Genomic DNA, 20621 nt, shown 5'->3' on the forward strand with positions numbered 1-20621 from the left:
AAAGCTATTAGATCATTGATAGAGGTAAATGAAAACCTCGGGAGCTGCAGGAGACTGTGCGAACGACGTAACTATGTCCGGACTGACTCATCATTTGCAGTTGTAAAATATAGTGCATTTTTTGGTTTTGTTGTTTAATATGAAAATCATTTCACATGTTTGTCTGTCTTATAATCTGTGGGACAAAGATAAATAGTGTTTCTATTAAATATCCGCTGAAGACAGGGAGGTTTTTTGGTGCTTTTGTGTTCATTGCACTGAGTGATGGCACAAACATCTGCTGGGGATGTTGTTGTCCCGTTTTATTTCCTGATATATTTATATAGTAATTACCACAGCAGTGCTGTGCAGGCAGCACTATGTCTGTTAGTTGTGATAGGAATATTTAATGGGACAGTTGTTTTAAACCAATCTGGCAGTTGACAGCAGAGGGGGAAAGTAACTAATTACATTTACTGAAGCGCTGTTCATATCACAATTCTGAGAACTTGTAATATTGTAGTTTTTAACATTTCTATATAAAGAAATTAACATTTGTTAGTACCATTTATATATTAAGATTTGTTTCTAAATAATATTATTATAATTTATAAATGATGTTGTTTTATAAGATTGATTATGTAGGCCTTTACTGTGTGTGTTATCATAAGACATTTAATTTGTTATTTATTTGCAACATCAACAGAGATCAACAGCTCTATAAATCACCAATATATTGATAAATGAATTTAGAAGTATAATATCGTTAGATGCCTCTGTGTTCTACCTCTATCTACTGCTTATTATTAGGCACATTAAACCAACTACATTAAACCTTATGCATATCTCTTTTTCATGAGCTGTTGATTTACCAATAAGATGAAATAGGCCACAATATTTCCCCCCCCAAAAAAAGTATCCCCCCCCTTGCTCAAAGTATATCCTTGCCTTGCTTTAGCGATATGATCTGTTTTTCCTGTGTGCGTGTGTGTGTGTGTGTGTGTGTGTGTGCGTGTGTGTTTGTGTTTGTGTCTGTGTGGGGTAGCTAGGTGATGCCACAGGCCTGAACCCGCTCCGAGACGCCTTGGCAGGACATTGCCTTCCCCGGGCAGCAGAGCTACGGTTGAACAGCCAACTTCTGCTCTTAAGATCAGCTGTTCAACCGTAACCGCCGTTGCATAAGCAAAATTATACATTCAGACTCTGGATATAAAAAGGGCTTTTTTCTTAGCAAGTTTCATAAACTCCTGTAGCATTTCATGTTTCACGCTTCACATCCAAACCCCTCAAGCTGTGTGAGCTGCGGTGACATTCAAAGAGAGGTTCTGAAAACAGCGTCCGTGCACATTCAGAGAGGGACACGCGTTAAATGGGAACACATTCGTCTTTTTAATAATTGAGTAAAAGACTGAATACAGCTGGTGTTACGGTTTCTCCCGGTGTGTACATCAACATAAGGTGCAGCAGATCTTTTCCTCCGTGTTGTCTGCATGCGCCAGGCCGTCTCCATAGCAACCCGCCTTAGTAAAACAGTCTCTTCTGCTCACCTGTGAGACGCCCAGCTGGGGCCTAATCAACCACTCAGATGTGATAAGGCATATTAGTCCATCAGCAGCTCAGCCATGTTCAGCCCATCGTGTAAAACTAGAATACTGTCTGCAACAGATATTACTAAGATTCTGCAATAAATACTGAGCCTTTATATATATATACTGAATGTGTATGCGTATGGAACAGGATGTACAGGGATGTAATTAAAGTGTGAAACGTACAGTGTGCGCATACTGTATCTGCAGTAGGAACAGGTACATTGTGTTGAAGGAGAATAGAGTAAGTTGTGCGTTGGCTGTGTGGGCGCAGGTGAGTAAGAAGCTGCTGAACTTAAAGGGGTTGTGCGTGGATTACATATCATGGCTTCTTCTGGCTCATGTTCAAACCATCCATCACCAGAGAATATTTACAACCCCTCCCTTTCTGCACGTCTGTGTCCAAGAGTTTAAAGCTTCCAGTATCAAAACACAATTACATCGTTATGTCATATGTCATATTTCAATATATAATATATCATGTAATATCCAGTTTATATATATATGTATATATATATATATATGTTTTTTTTTCCTTAAAGAGTATAAAACACAGCTGAAGATGGAGAAAGAGAATAGGTAGCATTTATGACGTCAGACTGGCTGAGATTGAGTGATCTCACAATCGTGGTTACATGGAGTCAAAGTCGTTGTCATTGAGCCCGTTGACTTCCGGGGTCATGACCCTGCCCATGAAGAGGATGGACCCTGGACAGAGGAGCGAGAGAGAGAAAGGGACAGTCAGTTAGTTTCACACTAACAACAGCAGACCATGTGCTACAGCTCTATAGTTTATCTTTTTCACTTCAGGAAGTCCCTAAATGCACATTTCCCTCATTTGGAGAATTTAAATGACTGTCCCAGATTACCCAAAGCCTGCTGTTCCACATCATCAATCATATCTAAACACACACACACACACACACACAGAAACACACACACCTGTCTTTCTACTCCTGATGACAAAGAAGAATGGGTGATCAGCCATGACCTGCGGGTACAGCACCAGAGTCCTGGTCAGGGCGATCATTCCTGAGAGACAGAAAGGGGGCGCCATCATCTTTGTTATTCGCTGACAGAAAGGTATTTTGTTAACTTGAAGTTGACTTTGCAGTGTGAAAGGTGTGTAGTTACGTTAATGATCAGGACGAGTATGGTGATGTAATAAAAGATTCAGTCTACCTGAGCCCACAGCTCCCTCAGCCCCCTCCTCGGTCACCTCCAGGTAGGCCTTCTGCACTGCCTTCCCAATGTACAGGTCTTTACCATCTGAAAAACACAAACACAAACGTACACAGATCGTCACCTTCACTTTAAAATATACTGATATTGAAATACCATACTGAAATAATGATGATAGCCAATCAATATTTATATAGAATCTTTAAAAAATCTGAGTAAAGTGCTTGACAAGTTCAACATGACTTGAAGGCAAACACAAGGAAACAATTAGAAGCAGTTAGAAGAAATATAAGAGGAAATCTGAGACAGATTGGAAAAGAATAAAAGAAAAAGTAAGTAAAGATGAAACAAGATAAAGATAAAATTGAAATATTGCACTGTCACCGCCAACGAAAGCAGTTTCAGTCCACATCCATTTTTCACCGGCAGATTTGAGAATTAATATTCAAGAGACCAAACACAAGCTTTGTGAGGCCACCGTGACCTTCAGAATCTCATCACTTAGTCAATTTTGAAAAAGATTCACAAGAACACAATTTCTATTTAAGCCTATAAAAACTTCAAGGTGAAATGTTCTGAAGATCGACACTTATTAAAATCTGTCTCTAAGAGGATTCAAAAGAGGATAAGGAGCTTGCCAGACGGATCTGACATTATTGATTCAGGGCAAAGAATATACACATGTAGCAGTAAAATCAATATTACAGACCAGACCATTAGAACCCATTTGAAACTGTTGAGTCACTATTGAAAAGGATGATGTTTACTCCAGGAGCATCACTTCCCCAATGACTCAACGTGATTAAACATACCTCTTAAATTCTCCTACTTGCCTTCCTGCCTTCCTGCCAGGAAGGCAAGTAGGAGTTGAGCCGAGGACATTTCAGTTAGTACAAGATGTACAGTGCGGTCTTCAGATTGTATTCATATATTTTATGTTTTAAAACTACTGTAGCTCCTCCTGATCTTTATTTGTCTGTGTTTTCAATAAGCATGAGTTTTTTTTTCTTGTAATTAAGATATTGCAGTGGCTCTCCATAAGTCTAGAACAGATATTATCCAACCCTGTTATGAGTCTCTATTGCTCTGACTCTATATGTGTGTGTCTCTCTCTGGAATCTATTTTTACTGGATGAAGTGACATCGCTGACCTGCCCACTTGGTGCCAGTTACCTTGGTTACCTTAGAAAGTACCAAAGGCTACATCACTGCAGCCAAGAAGCAGAACAAAACTGATTATACTTCTCATGTGTATTATTCTCCCTATTTATGTAGTTTAAATACTGATGTATTTCCACACCTATGTACAGGTGAGTGTTACCTGTCATGGCGGAGAGATCAGCGTCGCTGGTGAAGATTTTCTTGATTCCCAGCTCCTGCAGAGTGCTCCTCAGGTCGATCTTCTGCTCCACTTTGAACCTGGAACACACCGTCAGGTGAATAGTCACATGTTTGTGTTTATATGTACAGAGGGCCTGTATATCATCTATAGGAAGTTGAACAGTTAGTCCAACCTTATGCTTTTAAAGAATTATCAACATTACCAAAACAGCCATTTCAGTTTTCATCACTGTTGGGTTGTAACTTAAATTTGATCATTCCTTGGATATAATTGGGATATAGTCTAATGTAAATTAAACAATGTCTTATTCATGTATTTGGAGACTATGCACACATCATTTAACTGCAGATGATGATCTGAAAGGCTGTCTTAAGAACAATTATTTCACATGATCAAATCAATTCCATGGATAGAGGGAAAAAAAACTTCTGAGTCATCACAGCTTCACATAAAACATCTTCTAAGGCACAATAGTGTCACAACCTGGTTAAATCATACAGTAGCATATGGGTGGATGTGTACTAAAGTTTGGATTCCCATCCCGAGCCCATCAGGATGGGTCGGGTTTAGACTAAAACGTAAATCAGGTTTGGGTTGGTCTGTAAAACAAGAAATAACCATGTTTTGCAAAGAACCGAGTAACACAAACTCAATGCAGCTAACATTAACTTCATTGGGCTCAAACGGGTTTGGACAGAAACATGTGGCCCCTGCTCTACTCCTTCTTGTACACAAGTCTGAATGTTTGTGCATATGTGTGTGTTCGTGTCTGTCATCTCTCATACCTAGGTAGGTAAACTTCCACCTTCTGCCGTTTGACGTTGTTCGCCCACTCCTCCAGCAGCGATGCTTTGATGATTGGCTCCAGTGTGGCCAGCGGCACCTCCTGTCGAGGCAGGACGATCATCATGGACATGTCCTCTCCTTCATACGGCATCTCCAGTACCTGGTACACACCACCAGCCTCCTGAGAGCCATCGCTGAACTCACCTGGTGGAGGAAACACGATACATTTAAAGATAAAAGACAAGCACACACACACACTACAGAGCCTATGAAGTGGTTACTTCACAGCCTTGAGGTGGATCTTCAACAGATCCGTCCCTTGCATCAAATTCAACAAAACCCCTCGGATAACAATTCTAATCAGGAAGAGGCAGAAAACATTTAGTTGCGTTAAGTGATGCAGTATTTCTCAGTTAGGATGAGATAATCCTTTTATCATCCAAACATGTCCAACTAGATTTTAAATCTAAATATAAGATTATCCCACTGTGAGATGGAGATTACAGAGCAATTAACTTTGCCAGATTTCATCCTAGCCTGTGCGAATGGTTTTCCCTTTGAAGCTGCTTAAAAAGAAAAATTACAACAAAAAGACTGATCATCCCTCATTAACTTCTGTGTAAGGTTTGCTGAGGCAGAGCGAGGCAACGCTGCAGCAAATAAAGGGACGTGGCATCCCAGATCGTTTTTTACTTACACAATATGATTGTGTTTCAGGAATGAAAATGTAAACCCAGCCGCCCCCCCGAGGAGCTGTCCCTGTTCTGCAGCTCTGAAGCAAACACGTGCGTGCGCAGGACGCTCGGCACGCACCGGCTCACACATTCACAGATATTCTTGATCCCGAGAGTGTGAGGATGAGAGTGTGAGTGCACCCTGTTCACACAATCTCACCAGACTCAGACAAACATAACACACTCACCGACTTCAGAAGCAGCGCAGTGAGAATATGATGCTGTCGTATCAGACAAAACTCAGAAATACATCATCCAGAGGCAGCAGCATTATTGCCGAGCTGTAGAACTATCATCAAACTACTGAGCTTTACAGCTCTGGAAAAATACCAAATGCACAAATATCTGACAAAGAGTGCAGTCGAGTCAGAGCAGCCAGATTATGACATAGATCAAACCTGAAGCACTGATTTAGAACCCAGACATTAATGTTTACGTATAGTTGCATGATAATAGAAGGACAAACCTCACATTCTGCAGGATTGGGAACAAAGGGGGGGCTGACAAACTAATTGAGCAAAAAGAGAAAATAAATAACGAATGCTTCAACAATTTGAACCTAGCATGACACTAAGGAAAGAAAAAACCTTTGAACAATCCCTTTATGAAACCACATTTAAAGTCAACAGATCCTGTTTTTTTTTTTATCTGTACCACATTGGCAACAGGAATATCAGTCCACCAAATATAACAGATATTTTTTCATCAAGATCAGTGAATTATTCTCAATACTCATGAGGTAACCCTCCTCAAAACTGAATGGAAATGGGTTGAGTATTGTTTTTTTTTGTAATCCTGCTTACAAACAAGCAAATGCAGACAAATGCATAACCTTTTGGCGGATGCAACTATTCTCCTTCTATTGCGATATGGTTTTTCAGAGAGATTTAGAAACTCCCCGGGCTTTACTACTCTAAAATGTGTCAACAAATTTGTATAATAGCAAATCCTATGATGCAATGAACAGCAGACCTTGATAAATCATCACTTTTAACCTACCAACTAAGTGAAAGAACCAGTGGAAAGCGGAGCAATCGGAATAGTTATGGCAGTTGTGTAAGATCTAGAAAAAGCTAATATAGTTCGACATGGTTTCACACAGACTGTCACGGTGCCGCTAATATTATATGGCATTAACAAAATGCACTGCTAAAGCAAAGAGACACATAAGAGGAGATCGGTGCATGCCAAGAGAATCTAAGCAGCAGAGCTCCGTGAGCAGAGAAGAGGAACATTTCCTGGGAATAACGCTGCAGATATGAATAATTTAGATCTAAGATTTACATTTTAAATAACCCCAGGAAATGGGAGCGGAAATCCAAGGGCTCTTGGGAGAGGTGTCCCATCTACTCTCTACAGTTGATTCTCACCGTAGGAGAAGTCGCCCTGCTGGTACATCATGAGCGTCTGGACTTCGGAGCCGTCGTCTCTGCTGAAGGAGAAGGTTCTGGTGTTCTCCGGTCTGAACTGGTTTTTCCAGGAGCCTCTGAAGTAGATGGCGTTCACCAGGGTCAGACGGGTGACGCTGCTGAAGTCTTCGGCGGACAGCAGCTCGCGGATCTGACCTGGAGGAAGTGATTTGTACAGTGCATGAGCAGCTATGTTAGGGCCGGCGCCTCCTGTGATGCAACTTTGAAATTGATCATTCGGATGTTAAGGGAGGGGTTTAACTAGTAACTTCGATTAAACAAACAATGATAAATCATCCCACATTGTTACATGTGACTTGACAGTATGCAGGGATCGTAGGATGATATCAATACAACTCTCCTTTCTTCCATCCTTATATCTCACTTACTCTCTGTGTGATTTTCCACCCAGGTGTTGATCTGATCGGCCACGGCGGCTGATTCGCTGAAGTCGACCGTTTCGACGTCAGCACGGAAATACTTCCTCATCAGGTGCAGGAACTCCGGGTTGAAGGTGATGCCCTCCTGCAGGAAGAGGCTGTTGGCCAGTCGGATCACGTAGCGGGCGTCTTCGTCCAGCAGCCCCGCCGTGAGGTTCTGGAGCAAAGAGAACTCCACACCTGGAGAACAGAGGGAAGGACACTTCCATTGATGCTGCGTGTGGAGCTGTATTCATATGCTGTGTTCAGTCACGTGAAAAAAAAACAAGTCTTGGTTGTGTTACAAGGTGTTTTCAAAATGTCATTACTTCACAGTCCATGAATGTGGTTTGGTAAACAATGGTACAGCAACATAAATATTCAAATTGGATACATTTAGAATCCTATTTTTTACATATCTTGCTGCTCACCTCTCATGTTCACTCATGTGTAACATGTATGAGTTTTTTTTGGTAGAATCAGTTCTTATATAGCTGTAGTATTACTCTCTAATATTAAGGTTAAAGTTGATGTGCCCGTTCAACCATTAAACATCCATCACAGGATTGGCCAAACGGAAGCAGCAGAGGCAGAGATGAATATTAGTCCCTACAAGGGCTGAACCTTACATTTCCCATAAAGTAATATGACTGCATCTTTCATTACATCAGCGCCCCATCCCAAAAGTTAGGGCAGCTTCAATTCTAGTTTGTAATGAAGGCCTTCCAATATAAATTCATGTCTCAAGTTCAAGGCAAGAACCTGGGCGACATATTCAGGATTCAAGTGTTTATTCAAACTAGTGGGGAATTATCAAACACATATTAAATTAGTAAAGCCCAGCCGCCACTGACTGTGATGCAAGTGAAGCTGTGTCTATGAGCATGTCTCACCTGGCAGCAGGTGACTGAATCCGACAGCCTGTCGGATCTCCTCCAGCGAAGCCCCTCTGGCCCCCAGCTCCACCATGCCCATGGCCACAGCCACGCTCAGCGGGGAAAAGATAATGTTTTCCTGTCCCCCCGCCACCTGAAGCTGGTGGTACAGTCGGACCGAGAACTCCGCTGTGGTGTCCTCGGGAATGTCCGCCGCCCAGCAACCGTAGCCCGGCAACACGATGGAGAGGAGGAGCAGCGGGGACAAAACGTCCAGGATCAACATCGCAGCACAGGACACTGACAGCTGAGTGAGAGAGGGGAGCATGGGAGGAATAAAGGAAGGACAGATAGAGGGGGGAAGGGGGAGGATTAGGAAACATGTGTTTGGAGGAAAGACAGAAAGATGGAAGCAGAAGAAAGGGTTAGGATCAGGGTATGAGTGATAGGAGAGATGAAAGGGGGATAGGCAGGGAGAGAGGGGTGTGGAAGGAAGGGAAGACAGATGAGGATGGAGGGAGGACAAGATGAAAGAGGGGGGATTTTTTTGGAGGGATGGAACCAAAAGAAGAGAATGCAGAGGACATAGAGAATGTGAGAGGGAGTGAGATAAAGGGAGGGAAGATTATTACGTAAGGGAGAAAAAAAGATGAAGGACAAGCGGAGGAGAGGGACAGAATCGAAAGTAGAGCAGGGAAGTGAGATGATGAAAAAAAGAGACAGAAAACAGATGTCAGTCAATCGTTCTGCCAAAGAAAAAGGAATCGCTGATAAAGCAACTTCTCATGTTGACTTTCTAAATACAAAGATGAATATTTCTCATAAACATGCTCAAATCCTGAGGGAAAGTTAATTGAGAAAAGAAGAAGTTACAGATTCAAAATGAATTTTGGTTTATCGGGAATGGGTCAAAGTAGAGAAAGAAAAGGGAGAGAGCGGATGAGAGGCAGGGAGATTATAAAGACAATATATGAACAACAAGAATGTGCAGTCAGTACTGCTTTACATCTGCTAAATGGGCCCATACATATTTCATGTCAATTCTTATCATCCTGAGTTGAATCAGCTTCTTTTGTTCAAAATCTGCTCTGCTCTGCTCTGCTCAGCTGTGTGTGTGTGTGTGTGTGTGTGTGTGTGTGTGTGTGTGTCTTTGAAGAGTGCACAGAATGACTGAGGTCTTTACCTCCATCCTTTGCCTTGTCTTTCCATCACATCCTGCCTTCTCATCTATATACTTTGTTGACTCACCATTGTGCTGTCTTTTCTCTGCTCTCCTTTCTTATCTGTCTCTTTAACCTTCTTTTGTAACTTTCAAAATGAAAAGGGAGGCACACACACGCACAAAGCTATCACTCCGGCACAGTTGTTGCCAGGCAACATTGTTTTCTGCTGCCCTAACATAAAAAAGGTTGACGATAATATATAGGATAGAGATAGAAAGAAAGATGTTCAGAGGGAGTGACATAACACAGGGGCATTTGTTTTGTTGTGAGTCTCTCTGTTGTGCTGTTGTCCTCGTACAGTGAGTATAAAGGATTCAATTAGCAGAGCCATGCAGGGCTGGAATCTGCTGGCTGCTGCTGCTCTCACTGTGTGTGTGTGGATTTGTGTGTGTGTGCATGTGTATATGTATGTGTGTGTGTGTGCGTGAGTCTGTGTGTGGGTGACAGCAGGTGACTGTGGTGTCAACAACGTTAACAATGGGCAGCAGCCAAAAAATGAGTGCCCCAGCTTGTTGTGTTCTGGCCTGTACTCTGCTCTGCTCTGGCATGTGACAAACAATTTACCTTTCCAAAATAAACCAGCTCAGTTGGGAAGGGGGGGGGGGGGATGGGGGGGGATTTAAAATATGGGATATTTGTTCCAATTGTCAGCTAATCCCATGGAAAGGCGATGACCAACAATGAATTGATCCTATAACAAGTGTTGTCTGTGTATCTATTGTTCTCCAATATTTTCATATACCGGGAGACATTAAAAACATAAACATGAACCACATTGTGCCGTGTGTCTTCTTCCTTCATCAGTGTGAACATGGTCACTATTTTGACTCATCTCCCTTTTTATTGTCACTACAGCAAAAAATCTACAGCAGTAAAACAGTCCACAGGAAATAGACTGTAAAGTGTTGAGTGAGTGGTATTTTCTAAATAAGTGTAGCCTGACCATGATATGGTTTGTTTAGGCGCAGAAGATGATCCTTAACAATTTTGAGAGTAAAGTTGTTATATAACAAGAATAAAGTCAAGGTTATAGCTGGTTAAATCAGTGTGATATTCAAAGAGGTTCAGACAGTATATAAAGAACAAAAATGTGCAGTAAATATATATAATCTAGTATTTCCCACAATGTTTGTCCTATGATAAAGCAATGTGATGGAGGCTTGATATTGTACAGTTATTTTTTGCGTAGATTTAAACAAAAAATTCACACCTTGTCTTCATTGTTTTTTCTGTAAAATAAAAGTTTTCATATCGGTGCAAATATCAACGCTGATCCTCTGAATGTCTCTGAAAGCTCATATCAGCTGATCTTTATCGGCTCAAAAATTAAACTGTTGAGCTCCAGTAAAAAAAAGTGTGCATGGCTGTTTCAGTAAATGATACAAACAAAAATAAAAGTGTGTATAATATGATATGTAAACAATAAGCGGTGTGACGTGTGTCCTGCATGTGTTCATATATGAATGACCCAAAGATTTCCAAATACAGCAGCAACCTAAGGGATTTGTGGCTTTGTGTCAAAAAGGGGACAGTGAGGACAGAAGATATTGAGAGACAGACACAGTGTCGCTTCTCATCCTTTGGCGGATAATCATAAATCACCAGTCTTAGACAGAGTGGGTCATCCCTGCTCACGTTTTACAATGAACTCCATGTACTTTATGAGCTACTGAATTTGATTCCTCATTCTCTTGCAACCCACATACACGCCCACGTCACTTCCACCTCATGCCACCTCTAAACTGACAGTGAAGATCTGGTCATGTTTGTTCTCCGTCCGTGAGCATTCTCACAAAATGCTTTCTACAAGCACAGAACCGGCAGAAGCAGCTACTGGAAGTGAATGGAAATATATTTGGATGTACCAACTTTAACTGTATTTAAACACATCGAAAAGAAAGACAACTCAAGACGAGATATGACATGACATGACCGCAACGATCCGGATTCATGATCCGACACCATCGATCACCATCGATAAATCAGATCGTCCTGCTGACAAGCGAGAAGTTCTTCCGGCAGATAATGATGCAACGCAGTGTTTAAAATTCATTTTAGCAGAAGAAGCGACGCCCTGTTAAACCAGGGAACAGGTTTTTATAAAGATCAGTTCTACGTGTGAGTGATAAGAGTAGAGCAGAGCAGAGCAGCAGAGTCACTTGATGACCAGCCGATATCATCTGGATACTGTAAAGGCTATAATCAAAGTTTTTCACCACACAAGCCTTACTGCCTTAGGGCATCAAATTAATATAAATGTAATCATCGATAAGATAAGATAAGCTTAATTTGTCACTTACGCAATTATACATGGTGCAATTTGCAGTGAAATGTGTTATTGTGGCTGCATCCAGTTTTTAAAACAGTATAATAAAAGACACAATATAAAAATAGCACCCTGCAATTAGGTAGGGGGGGACCCCCTGATTTCCACTGGGTATAAGTAGTATAAGATCTAATGAAGTCAAATTTAAGCCATTCAAATGTTGGCCGCCACAGACGTTTTCTCAAACAGCCTTTCTGCATTAAAGATGCTCGACTTCAAATAGATGTAAACAGAAAAATCAAATGACGACCGAGGACACAAACCCGATGATCTGAGATAATATAGTGTGAGTCACGTGTGTCCACCTTCTCTCAAATGTCGCCCTGTGAGTCAGACGTTCCGAAAAGAGTGAGAGAGGCTGAGGGAAAGGAAGGGGGGGGGCGTCTGGCAGAGACATAAACAGAGGTAATGTCCCTGACCTTCTGAGCTGTGGGAGCTGCACCTTCCTGAGGCCGACAGACCCGCCCTCTGTAAGGAAAGATCCAGCCATGGAGTTAAGCCAGGGAAAGTCGTGCGGGGCATCACTGTGCACGCACCTGTATGTGTGTGTGTGTGTGTGTGTAAGTGTACACGTGTGAGTGGACAATAACACCATGGGTGGCTGGTTTTTACTTGTAACAGTGACACTGCTCTGACCTTCTGAGTCTTGGGACGCCGTCCGCAAGGGGATCCCGCACTTTTGCCAGTTGAGCCCTCGATGACTTTGGCTCTGATCTCCTCGGGTGGGTTTCCCGGCATGCCTCCCAGGTAAGCGGCGAAACCCAACATCTTGTTATGAAACGTTCTCTCGTGACTTAAAAGAGCTGAACATGTCAGTGAATCTGTCAAGGTTTAATCCTGACAATTTAATTAATTCCATGCAATTAAACTCACTGGCCTTTAAAAGCAGCCTTTAATCTCTTTGTGTAATCCAAATTCTCGGACTGGATAGATTGGCAGTTGACATTTCCGACAATTAAAAACGTGACATCATCCGAATCCGCCGCACGTACCATAAACCCTGATGCCATTTCAACCCAACACCTTGAGACGGGACGCTTCAGAGGACAGGGGAATTTATTAAACATGAATATCCTCATTCATGCACAGACAAACACACACACACAAACACACACACACACACACACACACACTTTGAAGTACACATTTCCACACACACTTCCAAGCCAAGGTTCCCAAGGCAACTGCAAGTGATGGACATTTTTCATTTTGCAGAGCTGACAGGGAGAATTTTTACTCTTTAAAGATATTTCCCTCCTTCCACATAGGCAGATAAACTCTTCCTTCCTTTTATCAAACAACACTCAGCAGTTTCTTTCTCATACAACCCCTCACTTTACAAGAACTGTTCACACCAGATACAGCTCTGTCACTTAATGCACTCTCTGACATTATCGCGCACACACACACACACACACACACACACACACACACACACACACACACACACACACACACACACACACACACACACACACACACACACACACACACACACACACACAGAGAGAGAGAGGGACAGACAGCTACCTCCTTCACTTTGGCTCTTCACCTCCACACTACTGTCCATAAAGGTGCTTTATTGAATTATATGAAAGTGCTAACATCCCATCTGATCAAGGCCTCTCCCTCTGGGAATGAACTGCAGACATTGTCTCTCATCATCTCTGTGACCGTGAAACTTTTTGTGCGGTATGATGCTCTGTTTAAAGTGGAAGCGTTATCTGGGATGATTCCACCATGAATGTGTCTAATTTATAAAGGGCTTTGCAGTACAAAGATAATATAGTCTGATTATTGTCCATGGCTCCATAACAGCCAGTTTCTGCATATCATTCTGATGTTGAACAATGGAAAATGCAAGGAAGCATATATATGATCAAGCCTACATGAAGCTTATCAAGTGAGTGCCTCACTTTCCCTGTTTGATTAGACCACCATCCCTCACCTACTGTTTATCCACTGATGTGGAATTTACACAGGGAGGCTATAAAGCACCAGTGGGCAGGAGCTTTGACTCCAGTGTTGTCTATGAGAAATGGTAAATGGGAATATTCATGTGAACAATAAAAAAGGTTCTAACTATTGAGTAAATGTGTCTTGTCTGTTCTACCCCTGATTTGTACCTGTTGCTCCAGGAAACCATACTTCAGTAGCTACAGGTGATAGATCCCATTTTTTTGCAATAAACCTATTTGTCATCATGGCTAATTGTTACCCACTGATGTGATGTACTTGTCTAGGCCAAGCAACATTGAAGCAGTGAGGAGTAGATAATCATTTTGTTTAGCTGTAAATAATAATTTTTATGAGTAAATGATTATTAATTAGTTGTGATTGAAATAAATAACCCCCCCAAGCATGTAGGAGAAGCAATTTCTCTGCTCTGGGCTACCGTAGAAACATTGTGGGGCAAACATGGTGGTATCTGCGCGCTTGCCGTTTTAGTATGGCCCATGTCCCATCCACACACATGGAGGTTTATGAGCTATACTGCAGCCAGCCAGCAGGAAGTGATAACGACACCTTGGCCTCACTTTTCAGGAGCTGGCATGTCGTCCATCTTTATTTATGGTCTATGGTTTAATCAGTCAACAGTTCAGTGTTGACATTGGTGGAGGTGCTACTAGAAGCATTAGAGCAGGGGTGTCCAAACTTTTTATCCAGAGGGCCACATACAGAAAAAAATCTGAAGGTCTGGACCACTCACGCCGCCTGCCAGATGTCCCTCAGAACCCTCATGTGTTGTTATGATAGTTTTAAAGTGGAATAAGTAAGTGGATCACTTTACCCCCTTGATTTCTCTGGTCTGTCTCACTTTACCCCTGAGCTGGGGTTAAGACCACTTTTTTAAAAATAATCATATTTCCACTGCCATTTGTCCTGAAGACAGTCTGATCATTTCCATTGCTAGGAAACATCCTGAATTAATGGGAAATGTGTTAATTTTACTGATATATCATTTTAGCTCACCTAGAGAGGAGCAATACAAAATGTCTCACATTACACCGCTCTCCCTACCCGAGGGTACAAACCCAGAACAACAAGTATCAAGAAAGTACATTTCTTCCAAAATAGAGCAAAATTACAATTTTCCTGAGGTGGGCCAATATAAAATGGAGGGCGGGCCGCAGATGGCCCGCGGGCCGTAGTTTGGACACTCCTGCATTAGAGGATTTGGCCCAGTAAAGGTAGTCAGCTCTCAGTGTTAATCTTCATATCAGCTACTGGTGCATTACAGATCCTAATCACAGGTAACATTCAGCTAACATTATCTCAGTGAGTTTTAATAAGATCCAACAGTTTCTGGCCACATCAGATTCTGCTCGGCAGTAAAATCCGAGGGGATTTACTAAGTATCATCTTATAAAGTTGAAGCTGTCTCTCCACTAACTTCAGGATTGGCTCATTTAAAGCATTTAATTTGTCAAGTGGCCAATTGAATTAATTAAATGTCCTCACGCTTGGGAAACTAATCAAACGTGAAATGTGCTAGAGATTATATTTTTTTCTGCAATAGACGGCAACACGACATGTGCTGTAATACACAGAACCGCTGCTGGAGAGAGAAACCCTGATTCTACACAATGTCACGAAAGTGCACCATTGTCAATGTTTTTGTCCGTGTGGATTACAGCCACACCCGCAACAACACAATAGGCACCAGAAACCTGGGTTTCATTAGATCCTGTAAATATGAACCGAAACCATCCTTTAAACTAAATAAAGTGATAAAAGAGTTCAATGATATGCAGAATAATATTATTTTTATTTCCTTGGGATATTGTTATCATGATATTTCGATTAACTGTTCAGCCAGACTTAAGCTACAGGTCTGTGGTTGCTAAGAAACAATCTGTGACGCTAACACCTTCATTACTCTGTAATCTTCCATAAAGCTTCATGCTACAATGCACACTTATTTCCAGTAAGCCAATATGGCTGTGATTACAACAACTGTTATGTTTCAAATGTTGCAGTTTATATCCACTCCAGTGGCAGACACCTGTCTGCAGAGCAACCTCAGCTCAGCTCACTGAACCAAGCCCTTGTTAGAAAATGGCCTAATGGGCTACGGAAGCTGCCTGAAGTCCCAGGATGCCCACGGTACACTCCACAGAGGGCAAACAAAGGTTAACAACTCTTTATTAATCCCTGCTAACGGAGACACCCAGAGGGAGAGACACACAGAGAGATAAAGAGGGAAAGAGAGAGAGGAAAGCAACAAGAACTGAAGACATGTAGGTAGGAAATCAGGGAAAAGAGAGGAAGACGCATATAAACACAAGCAGATAGGAAGAGCTGAACGGAGGCAGATACCCGCTTTGACTGCGACCATTATATTAGTGACCACCTGCATAGCATGGAAAGATTCCAACTGTTCCCAAACTCTGTCAAGACACACTCATGAGTGTCACTTTTCTTTTGCTATATTACAAACACACACTAAAAGCGACAGTGGAGAGCAGGGAGGTTCCAGCTGTAATTGGATCGGCCTCCATTCAGGGTCAGCGGTATAAGTGAAAAGAATGGAGGCTTTTTCAAATAGAGTAAAGACCAGGGAGACACCGGAGCACCGGAAAGGTCACGATCAACCCCTCCTGGGGGGGACGCGTGTGCATTCGGTGTGAGTGTGTGTACACATGCAGGTAAAACAGGGAGACCGGGAGGATGCTGCAGAATAAGAAGTGAAAGCCTGGTGAGGAGGTGGAGATGGAGAGAGAGCAGAGAAGACAACAAGGTGATGATGAGGCTGTTTAGGCCGCTCACAAACCAACCAGGGATCATTCTGCTCGATTTAGGGTCTGGATGGACGGCTCGCTCACAACAATAAGATGAAAATATAAAGCAGGAAAATAAAAAACTTCCAACCAAAGTCTCCTGTTGTTTTCAACCCTAGATCCCGGAGAGGCCCGCAACGCTCTGCCAGAGGATCTCAGTGTGTGTTCTGGCTCATGAGGGGGGGGGAAAGGCATCTAGGAGCCGAGTTGCAACATTTAGACCAACTCTAGTCAGTGGCCTCACACCTGAGACAATTAAGAAAATAATTCAACTTGCTCTGGTGTTTGAGCCGCGAGACCTAGAGCTGCAGAGTTTGTGTGACCGAGGGAGAAAATACGGGCGCCACCAAATTGCTGCAACCGTTTTACTGTCGTCCTCGCAGAGATATGTCGCCCCTCTCTCATCGGCCCTGCTCTGAGCCCAACCCGCCCCTCGATCCCACCAATCAATTGACAGATCGATTGCAGGATACGTGCGTGATTGTGTGTGTGTGCGTTTGTGTGAGAGTGTGTGCATGTTTGTGGAGCAGAGATCTGATGCGAGCAGCACAGACTCTGAAAGGTTCAAATGTTGACACGATAAAATCCACCAGTTACAGATCACATTTACAGTAATCTTCCAAATTTGATCCATATATAATTTGTTTCCTCTTCATGGCTGTATTGAATCCTGGATATTTTGCTACCTTATTAAGAAAAGATTCCATTCCATATACTCTCCTCCCTCTCTGTGACTCCTTCCTCTGTCTCTGTTCTCTCTCATTCTCCGACCTGGCCAGGTATGAGCTAATCCCCGGCCTCTGCTGCAGCAGAACGTAGAGGGGACAAACCTGCTGCGTACGAGCAGGTGGTGTGGCTCAGACTGGGCCTTCATTGAGAGGGTGAAGGAAAACATTTCAGAGCTTAAATGTGATCTAAGCACCTTTTATTTATGGTTGTAATTTATTACCTGTCAAACTATGTTTACTTATCTTTTTCAAGTGTATAAATTGCATTTCTGGAAGACAAATGAGCAAATTGCTCTATGCTGATGACAGTCTTTTATTCGAAAAGCACCAATCAGAAAATTCAGTAACTCCGGACTAAAATGTACTTCAGGACAAACTCAGATAAAACTAGAGTTTTTTGCCCCCCTACGTTTCATTAAGCAGACATAACCTTATAGAGAAAGCCCTACAGTAGCCAGTTTGGACAACTGCAGAGCCCCCCCCCCCCCCCCCCCCCCCATCCTCACATGTACCTGGCTCCTGCTCATACAAACATGGATCTGGAAGGTTACAAACACGCAGCCACAGCACACGCAGAGCTCAGCGGGCTCGGCTGCTTCCCCCTCTTCCCAGGTCGTTTTATTGCGCTAGGCTGATTTGAAGGACATTTAATTATTGAAACACAATTAATGCAGCGCTCCCTGGGAATAGGCAGAACACACACACACACGCTCACACGCAGGCCCAGGCCACAGAAAGGCATGGGGAGGAAAAACAGCAGGCTGTACACCAGCAGAGATTACCCAGTGATTTAGATGCATATGGGATTAATACATTTAGATTATGACTGAAAGGGATATTGTTAGGTTTTTTTCTTTCTGAATGCAGAGCCGCTACAACCGCCAGGTTCGGTGAGGATTTCGGAGCTCATCGTCTAAGTGGCAGAGATAAAGAGATCACAGGTGGATTGAGAGAATGAGACTGAGAGAACATTGAATTGTTTACTGATAAACATGTTTTGGTGTAAGGCAGACGATAACCCATTAAAAAGCCATTGACAACCTTGAAACTAATACATTTCACTTACTTATAGGGACTCAAGGTGTGTTTGTCTGGTGGCCACCTACTCAAACTGGTGGGGATTCTTTTATGCATTGGCCATTTTCCATAGTCACATTTTGTTTACCCTTTATTTTCTGTACAATAATGCCTCTTACAATCTAACCTGTGGTTCAGAGTCATTTTTACAAATGAGCACATCATTGATTATAGTTTATTATGTATTTGTAGAGGTGTAGGTCAGAGAGGCTACCTGAGGCAACTGCAGCATCTTGATGTTTATACATGATTTTTTTTACCAAACACACACACACATATGAAGGAATAGCAATGTGTGTGTGTGTGTGTGTGTGTTGGGGGTGGGGACGGGCTACAGGACCAGTCTACTACAATCTGCCTCTTTAATTCACACACACGTTCACTCACTGCGCCTTTGCCTGCGTTTCAAGGACAAGAACCGCGCTGCAACGCCTCAGCTGGTTTCAGTAAAAAAAACAAAAACAACGAAAGACAAGAAATAAACAAAAGAGGACAAGAAAAAGAGGAAGAAGAAGAAGAAGAAGAAGCAGAAGAAGAAGAAGACTGAATAAGAAGGAGAAATAAAGGCTATTTGACTCAGGGTGCGTCTCCACCCACCCCCCTTGTTGAAAGCCAACACATGTTGATGACACGGCATAGCAAATCCCGTTACACACTGTTCCACAAGAAAAATCGCCTGTTACACGGACCCACACCTTCATCAAACATGATCCTGAGAGAAACTCACAAATTGCCCATTATTATATTCTATCCCGGGAGACGTTAGAGAGAGAGGCTCAGCTGAGCTCCCACGGTTTACTGCTTCCCCCCCCACGCGGGCTGTGAGTGAGGCTGCTGCGGGTTATGAAAAGGGCTCTTACCGATCACACGGTGCAGGTGGTGAGGATGGACGGACGGATGCAGCCTGTGTCTCCCTCTCTGCTGCTCTCCTCCAGATCCAGAGATCGCTGCCTATTCGTCTGTCGCCCCACCCCCCACCTCCGCGCCGTCCAATCAGCGTCGACCGAAGAGTAAAGGCGAGAGGCAAAATCAACCCCTCCCACCGACTTCCGCCTTTGCTTTGGCGAACAACAAGGCAATTTCAAGGCAGGGCTCTGCACAGGCTGAAATATACAAGAAATCGTGCCAGTTTGTTAAAGTAACATAAGTTAATGCAAAAGGAGGCATTTTAAAAGAAATGAAAAGAGTTACATAGAGAGTAATAAATGTACCATAAGAAATAAAAGAGTGAAAATAACAGTGCAACGTAAGAAATTAATAATTGTTTGATTTAATTTAATGCAGAGGCAAACAGGAAAGACTTCTTGATAGCATTATGATCATTATAATTAACATTATTATTATTGTTGTTTTAATCCCCCTATCTCAATTGGACAGCCCTCTATAGCTTGAAAACTGGACTGGTATTAGCCTCCTGAAAAATGTTCACTAAGATTTGCAGCAGACCTGCAATTCTATGCTTATTCAACAAATACAAGCATAGAAACTGAACACTTCTTCTCCATGTCTAGTTTTGAATCTGTGGAGGGTTCTGGATGGATTATAATGTGGCCTATCAGTATTTCAGAAATATATTGTGGCCCCTAACCCTACGTGTTTTATTGACCAACAGCCGCATTTTAAAGTAAATTCTTTGGCAGATAGGGAGCCAGTGTAAAGATCTCAGAACCGGAGGGATGTGATCCATCTTCTTTGTGTTGTTGAGGACTCGAGCAGCAGCTGCATCTTTCTGATCTATTTTTTAGAGATGTAATACACACATCATTACAATAGTCAATCAGTTGTTTTTCCAAATCCTGCAGAGACATTGGTCCTTCAATACTCAATGTATTATTTAGTAAACTGACTCTAATCAAGCCAACACAATAAGTGAGCATTTTTAGTAGATAAAAGGTTGGAATCTAAAACTGTAGGCGAGATATGTAAGAAAATATATAAATATTATGGAAATCTGAATTAAAATCAAACCATTATATGTTTTTTTTTTTATATAATTGAATTATTGCAATAAACTCTGTTATCAAATGCTATTAGACGTTTTAATGATGTTGAAGGAAAAGGTAATTAACAGATTGAAGATTTGTGCATATTTGTATGAACATTTATTCTCAATGAACAGCGACATTCATTCACACTGACGTCTCAGTGGGAACTGGTTGCAGTGGGCGATGGAG

General features: G+C 42.3%; 1 protein-coding gene across 1 annotated transcript; it reads right to left on the minus strand.

Annotated features, from left to right (window-relative positions):
• Window positions 1-1344: 1344 nt before the first annotated feature.
• On the minus strand, window positions 1345-19429 carry serpini1 (serpin peptidase inhibitor, clade I (neuroserpin), member 1). The gene is made up of 9 exons (XM_062386855.1): window positions 19308-19429; window positions 8331-8619; window positions 7408-7638; window positions 6980-7174; window positions 4875-5079; window positions 4069-4166; window positions 2748-2834; window positions 2508-2597; window positions 1345-2273 (listed from the first exon to the last, which is right to left on the minus strand). The coding sequence occupies exons 2-9, from the start codon at window positions 8596-8598 to the stop codon at window positions 2197-2199; spliced, it is 1251 nt and encodes a 416-aa protein (XP_062242839.1). The 5' UTR covers window positions 8599-8619; window positions 19308-19429; the 3' UTR covers window positions 1345-2196.
• Between the last annotated feature and the right edge of the window lie 1192 nt (window positions 19430-20621).

Source organism: Platichthys flesus, chromosome 4, assembly GCF_949316205.1.
Source record: "Platichthys flesus chromosome 4, fPlaFle2.1, whole genome shotgun sequence".
Taxonomy (NCBI): domain Eukaryota; kingdom Metazoa; phylum Chordata; class Actinopteri; order Pleuronectiformes; family Pleuronectidae; genus Platichthys; species Platichthys flesus.